The sequence below is a fragment of the Papaver somniferum genome, chromosome 1, assembly GCF_003573695.1.
Source record: "Papaver somniferum cultivar HN1 chromosome 1, ASM357369v1, whole genome shotgun sequence".
NCBI lineage: Eukaryota > Viridiplantae > Streptophyta > Magnoliopsida > Ranunculales > Papaveraceae > Papaver > Papaver somniferum.
The window spans coordinates 230,179,435-230,186,868 of record NC_039358.1 but is presented as its reverse complement, the minus strand read 5'-3'; the positions used below and the strand labels follow the sequence as shown (position 1 = coordinate 230,186,868).

General features: G+C 35.7%; 1 protein-coding gene and 1 long non-coding RNA gene across 2 annotated transcripts; one reads left to right on the top strand and one right to left on the bottom strand.

Annotated features, from left to right (window-relative positions):
* Nucleotides 1-3,676: 3,676 nt before the first annotated feature.
* Nucleotides 3,677-5,720, bottom strand: LOC113338154. The gene is made up of 3 exons (XM_026583651.1): nucleotides 4,813-5,720; nucleotides 4,180-4,740; nucleotides 3,677-4,083 (listed from the first exon to the last, which is right to left on the bottom strand). The coding sequence occupies exons 1-3, from the start codon at nucleotides 5,572-5,574 to the stop codon at nucleotides 3,991-3,993; spliced, it is 1,416 nt and encodes a 471-aa protein (XP_026439436.1). The 5' UTR covers nucleotides 5,575-5,720; the 3' UTR covers nucleotides 3,677-3,990.
* Nucleotides 5,721-6,614: 894 nt separating this feature from the next.
* Nucleotides 6,615-7,188, top strand: LOC113338143. Its single transcript, XR_003354642.1, has 3 exons — nucleotides 6,615-6,676; nucleotides 6,792-6,882; nucleotides 7,005-7,188. It is a non-coding gene; the product is annotated as an uncharacterized LOC113338143 (long non-coding RNA).
* Nucleotides 7,189-7,434: the final 246 nt, after the last annotated feature.

Here is a 7,434-nt window from a genome sequence, read left to right as displayed (position 1 = left end):
TTGCTTAGATTGCACATAAACCAATCCCAATCGTCAACATCCTCTCCTGGGACCAATGCAAAGGCTAGCAGATAAAAACCTGCAAAAAACAAATAGTACATATGTTATATACTGTCACTAAATATGTTGCTATATTAATAGACGTAACATATATTATGTACTGGAAAATAGACTAAGAATTTCCAGTACATAATAGACATATTGTACTCAAAAAAAGGTCTTATGCTTACATATATGAATTAGTGTGTGTTAGACACAATAACTTTTCAGTACATAAATGGTATACTCAAAAAGTTCAAACGATTAAAAGCAGTGAATAACTTGTAAACAATAACAATTAAAACGTAACAAAGAGCACTTTCCTTGATTCCCATTCAGACAAGTAGCATCCATAAGGGTACCTCTAAATCTCCCGGTCAGAAAAGTTGCATCAACAAAAATCATTGGTCGACAAAGTCTATAACCTTCAATACAAGCGCCTATTGCAATGAATAACCTTTCAAATGTCTGAGTTGCATCGTTAAACTGAAAATCCACATAAGAGCCAGGATTTGTTTCTTTCAATGAATTCACCCACCAAATTAGAGTAAGCCTTTACATCATTCCCAAAAATTTCATGGTGTGACCGTTCCAAACCATGATATGCATGGTGATATTTGATATTAACACCAGCACCAACTTTTATATAATTTTCAATTTCGCGAGGCTTGATAAGTGGGTTGTGCATCACACGATCATGAATGAGGTTGTGTACCAGCTTCTTCGATACTTTAGGACTTCTCAACTTCACACCATCTCCACAAGTGTGCCTCCCAACATACTTTTTTATCCTAAAAACATCGCAAGTAGAATCAATAGCAACTGCATGGATCATCCAAGTGCATGGGACTTTACTGCATTTCATTGTGAACCTTTCACGATCATTCTTCACATTTGTTACGCGATACCCAGTCTTCAAACAATACTTTTGACAGGCCAACCGAACAGCATCAACACCACCACGAAAAAGCTTGTTCGGATCATCAAAAACATGCTCCCACCAATCGGACAGAAGAGGTTTAACAATTTCTTTTCCATCAGTTTCATAACTATCTCTATCTGCCCTAATCAGTTCTGAATTGTTGTCGACGTCGCTGAATGTAGAGGAACTACATCCACCAGCAGAAAGAAAATCCACATGCAGCTCAAAGAACGCTGATTTCTTTGAAAAATGCAAGGCAGCGAGACCATGAAGTTGAAAGTCAGCAATCACATGCACTTTGACACCATTCTCAACATAAGTGATGATAATCTCAGAAGGGTTCAAGGTTCTCCAGTTTTCACAAATAAGAAATTTCAGGTCATCAATACTAGACTTAAAAGTAACCAGGTGAGCAAAATGATGATGCTTATAATAAATGTATGCATAGAAGTAGGTATTTGGATTGGAACACTCTGCATCAGACATGTTTTGAACCTGAAAATGTGACAAAGATGTAACAGTATTAAAATACAGTATTTCACATACGTACTGATGGGTCAAACTAAAAAAAGTGAGAGATCTATGCAAGAAACAGATTCTAAGAGCAGTTTCTATTAGTATGCCATATATGTACTGCAGATTCATGAACTACAAAATCAACTGCATGACAAAGAATAATTAAGAATCTAAGAGAAACAGCAGAATCGAAGCACGTAATACGGTATTTCACATACGTACTGATGGGTCAAACTAAAAAAAGTGAGAGATCTATGCAAGAAACAGAATCTAAGAGCATAAACAATGAGTATGTCATATATGTACTGCTGGATAATACGATCTGAAAGTGAAAACAAAACTGATTTTGAAAAGAAAACAGAAAGATAATCAAATCGAAAGCTAAAATAAGCTAAAAACTTAACAATCTAACCAAATAACTGAATAAATACGAACAAGATTCATAAAAAACAAATAGAACACAACCGATCTCCATGATCCAAAATTCAAATCTTAAACATGATTCAAAAACTGTAGCAGAAACAATAAGTATGTCATATATGTACTGCTGGATAATACGATCTTAAAGTGAAAACAAACCTGATTTTGAAAAGAAAACAGAAAGATAATCAAATCGAAAGCTAAAGTAAGCTAAAAACTTAACAATCTAACCAAATAACTGAATAAATACGAACAAGATTCATAAAAAACAAAAAGAACACAACCGATCTCCATGAAACCGTAGCAGAAAGAAGAAAATAGAAAAGATTAAGCAACATACCTGTTAAAATCACTAAAGAAATCTTCAGAAACCCTAGTCCAAAAGCGAGAAGAAGAAAGAGAGCAGAAACCGGATGTGAATTCGCTGGTATTTTTTTTTAGAAACTTTGAAATACGCTGCTTAAATATATGTAGGATTGGAAGGGTAGTTTAGGTATTTGAAAATTTCACATGATTTGTCCCGCACGTGTACAGGACCTGGGATTAAAAAATTGGATCCATTTTTATGTTTTTCTTTTTATTATGGACCTCTAATTACTGGTCTTTAATGAGTGGACCTGCCACTAACTAGTATCACTATAATAGTACCTATTGGTAACTCCTACATTTTTAATAAAAAACAACCAGCTGAAGTCCCAACTTAATGAGTTCACCGATTCAGAGACTCAACACCGTTTCAGTGACTCAGCGGATTACCCATACCAACCGATTCTTTTTGTTTATTTTTTTATTCCTAGTAAATTCAACCCTTTCTTCAGTTTCGTCCACCGTTTATCTAGTTTTAATGAATCTTTACTGAATCATCCGTCTTGATACTCGTAATTAATCTGTTAGTGAATCATCCCTCTTGATACTCGTAATTAATATGTTAAATTTGGATAATATAATTGTTTATTCATGTTGTCAATGGTTCTAAACTTCTAATAAGACTAGATCCCAATGATCCACACTTGTACAGGGTCGTTACCCACGATAAACCTGACATATTACACCCAAAAACGCAGATTAAATTTGTATATAAGCTTCATTCATATTCATTGGATTAAACAACATCAATAGTCAACTTCTCAACATGCTTATACTTGCACTCTTTTCTCTTTTTACTTGTCCTTGTACCAGCACCTGCAAAAGGTAATAATCATTCTTTATCTCTCATTGAATTTTGACGTTCCATTGTTTCAACTACAGTTTTTTTGAGCATGGCTCTTTGATACAAAAAATTGGGACGGCTGGAAATCCTTAAATGTCGTTGCATGGATTGTGGTTAGAAGTAACCGGCAATCTTTACACAAAATTGGTTAAAAAAACCAAAATCAATAATTTCTGGGTGAAAAAAATTCGTACATTTTGATAGTGTTTAAATGGACAAAAATTAAAAAGATACTGTTGAAATGGACAAAAATATAAAAATAGCCAGGATGTAACCAGTTTCATCCTACCCATTTTCAAATATTTTTTTTTATTTTTAATTTATATCAGCATGCATCCATTTTCATCCTTGTTATTTTTAAAATTTAAGCCGCAATGAATCCTGTTTCATCCTTGCTATTTTTTTGTTTCCAGTTCACCCCATACTAATTTTTACTCGTCCATTTGAACCATGTTTTCAAATTTTTTGGACAAATAACCCATTTTTCGCAATCCTTAAATGTCTGCGTTTTACGAATTACGATAAACTCCCGAGGTCGTATTAAGAACAACATTTATGCTTGCAGATGCATCTTAAAAGCTATTTGAATCTGTTTAGATCCAAGGGAAAATTGAGGAACTAAAAATAGTGGAGCTGCAGGATACTCATGAAAATAAAAATAACAGTCGGTGACTACCGGAGTTTTAGATCAACAGCAATTTTAATCGGCGTTGATATTGATGTTAGTCGTCATTCCATTTTTACAGTTGTTTACAGAAAAAAGGTTGATGTTTGACATGGAAGCTAAACGGCTTTTACGGCTTTCAATATGGGAAAGGGAGATGGCCTTTGTAGGGCTTCAAGTAATTCTCTCTGCGGCGCCGGAGGTGTACCTTACGAGGTCTTAGAAATTGCATCTTTTACTTCTAATGTGAATAATGAAGTTATCCTCTCCGTCCATGGGGCTGGTAATCTCGCAGCACTGCCTCCGCGGTGCCTGGAATAAATAGTTTCATACGAAGATTGAATATAAGTTTCTTGTAAGCCATCATCAAAAAAATAATAGTTGCACTCATTAATTAGATGTTCTTACCTTGTTCCACTCAACAGGATCCATCCTTGGGGATGTAACGTTAACAGTATGTAAAGCTAAAGCCGAGCGGAAGTCATCCCGGTTACAGTCGATCCCTCCTGGCTTAGGTACAAACCTCTTGTATGAAGTCAACGTTCTGTTATTTTCTTCAACTCCGTCATTGTTTACGTTGTCTAGGAAATAAACAAGTGGTCGATCACAAGGTTCAGGTCTCATGGGGCGAGTATTGAATGTGAAAGGTTCGTTTCCGCGACTCGTCCACGTTTGAAACGTCTGAAATGCAATTCCGAGTTCTTTATCTGACACTAACCATGGATATACCTGAACAGTGTAACCCCAAGACACCGACACAGACCATTTCCGTTTTAAATCATGGCAGATGCTTTGCTGTAAGATTCGTCCTGGATCTAACGTGTACGCTGCCATCAGCCTCTTCAATGAATCAATTTGATTAGCACTAGTTGGAAAAATTGGCTTCACGTCGTCAAGGTGATGCAGAGATACAAGTGGTGTGATTGGGTGTGCAGCTAATAAACCGTACAGATCCTCTCGAATATCTACCTACACACACAAAATTAGAGACCATAATCAAAATCAAAACTGAATGAAACCAAAAACAGGACCATAATTTACCTGATGGAAGCCAAGTTCTATGGTTAGGGGAACCCCAATTTCAGCTAAACAGGCACCAATTCTCTCATCAGAACCATGCATATAAGAATACCTATCAATACACCCATCCAGTCTTTTTACCAACTCCATCACCAAAGGATAACTAATAGCAAAACCAGCACCGCCATAGCCTAAACCATAAGTATGCTTCATATCTTGTTCCACACTCTCTGAATTTCCACCTATATAATACATTTGATTATGGTCATACTTTGCTAACACAGTTACTAAATTCTCAGTGAAGAAAACAGTATCATCATCACCCATGACAAACCATCTCACATTCTTCAACCTCAATTTATAACTCTCCAACACAATTCTAGCTATTCGATTTGACGTGCTAGACCCATACTTGAATCTACCCGTGTTCTCTGAAACCCGATATGGAGGCGAATTTTTCGGCCACTCTTTTTTGTTCGGGTTTTCGTCTAACCACACAAATCCACGAGTTATGTTTGATTTCCACCATAAATCCGTATAATGTTTTCGTGACGCCCATGTCTTTTTCGACCCTCCTATGCCAAAAAGTATGTGAGAAATGTTGGTATTATAAACATCCTTGACAACAATATCCGTCCCCGTTGTTTCCGGACACTCTGTGGTAAGATTATGAGTACTAGTACTTAGCAATGGATTTGTGATGGGCATCCATCTTGATAGGAAGAGTAATACAAAGGAAATAACAAGGAGAACTAAAAGACCTCTCTTCATCATTAACTCCATTGATTGATTGCGTGAAAGGTTTTGTTTGATAAATGAACAAGCTGGGAGTCTTGAAGTATTCAACAATGGAGGCAAGGAAGAAAAAACGGATAGGTAGCAAGTTGTTTTTTTTTTAGGAGTCGCTGATCAGAATAGAGATTTGTAAACACTTGAATACATTTCTTCTTCTATTTTATGTGTGCTGTCTCTTAAATAATTAATACACAATTGGAGATGTTTAACAAAATGATGTCAGGCATTATTTGTCCAGTTGGGATGTTGTCTGTCAACCATTGGAGGATAGATCAACCTTCAGCAGTTTAAAAACTTAATTATTTTTGTTTCACTACTGTACTGGCGCACAAGTAGGCACGTTCTGTAGTCCGATCTTTTTGTTTCACTACATGTCTTACTTGCTAACCTGTGTGCATGTGAGCATGTTCTTTAGTTCAATTATCCCCACTTCGACTTCAACGTGTTATAAGGGGGTAAGCTATTTATCAATTAAATATATTCAAGATGGATGTTTGTATGGTAAAATAAGCTTCTACCTAGGCCTGTTAATATATGTCCGATATCCGGAATCCGTTTCCGATTATTCGAAATCCTATAGGATTTTATCCGTTTTATCGGATATCGGATATCGGATAAAAATATTTATCGGATATTTCTTCCTTAACCTATCGATATCGGATTGGGCTATATCTGTTTGGTTAATATCCGATATCCGATAGAATTAGGGGTATAATTGTAATTTTGTCAATTCAATCGATTATCAGTCAATTCAGTCGAGAACCGAGTCATTTCCTTTTCTTTTTTTCCTCCTCTTCTCTTCTCAGTTCTCGATCACTCTCGATCAATCACTCACTCAGTTGCTTTGCTTATCAATCACTCACCCGCTCAATCAGGTACTGATTATCTTCTATTTCCATGTTCGATTTCTATGTTTGATTCTTATGAAATTAGGGTTTCATAATTATGAGTTTCCAAATTAGGGTTTCATAATTATGAGTTTTCATAATTATGAGTTTTCATAATTATGAGTTTTCAAACTCAATGAAGGCAAGAACTCTTGGAGTGATTCAATCTCACCTTGCAACGTATCCATTTTATTTATCTACGGGTATTTTGTATGTGTTCAGTTCTTATTGAAGGTGAGATTTTGCATACTCACTTTTGAGGTATGTCTCTTTGATCTACTTTTGTAAATGTAACATTGGGCTATTTTCTCTCCACAGAAAGCTATCTATCTCCGCTTAAGCCAGCATCAAAGAAAAATCTGCAGAAGAAATTGGGGTTTCATCAATTTCAAATACGGAATCAAATTTTGTAAGTATATAATGCTCCTTAATGAAATACGCTGATCTTCCTTTAGTTTCATATGATTCATTAATTTCTTCCTTTTAGGTGTTCTTCAATTGTTTGTTAGTAAAAATAACGATGGCTTTCAGGTGATGGAGACGTTCCTCTTTATTTGGGTCAATGTTGACACCAAGGGGAATAAATTTTAGCTGTCTGCAACCCACTTACGGCTCAAGTGTGTCCACAATATAATTGTTCTTGGCTAATATCTACAAATTTTGTTGTTCAGGCCTTTGCATTCATTTCAAATCCGAGAATAATCATTAACCTCATCTCAACTCAATTGGTTTTTCAGGTGCTGGGTTTCTTTTTCGTCACGTGTCTTCTATGTTTAGTGTGAAGGAAAATTTGTTTAGGTACTGATATATTTCAACTAATAAGGCCTGAAATGGAATCAGATTCATTTGGCCCCTAAACTCATAATTATGAAGGCCGAGATAACGTATGATACTTTTATGGTTAATCGAACTCAGGTACTGATCTCTTGTTGTTAATGTTTATTGCAGACTCTCAAGAAAG

Coding starts and splice junctions, on each gene's coding strand:
- LOC113338154 (XM_026583651.1), bottom strand. CDS start 5,574: ATGGAGTTAATGATGAAGAGAGGTCTTTTAGTTCTCCTTGTTATTTCC. Junction 4,741..4,812: donor TAGAACTTGGCTTCCATCAG/GTAAATTATGGT, acceptor TTGTGTGTGTAG/GTAGATATTCGAGAGGATCT. Junction 4,084..4,179: donor ATCCTGTTGAGTGGAACAAG/GTAAGAACATCT, acceptor TATTTATTCCAG/GCACCGCGGAGGCAGTGCTG.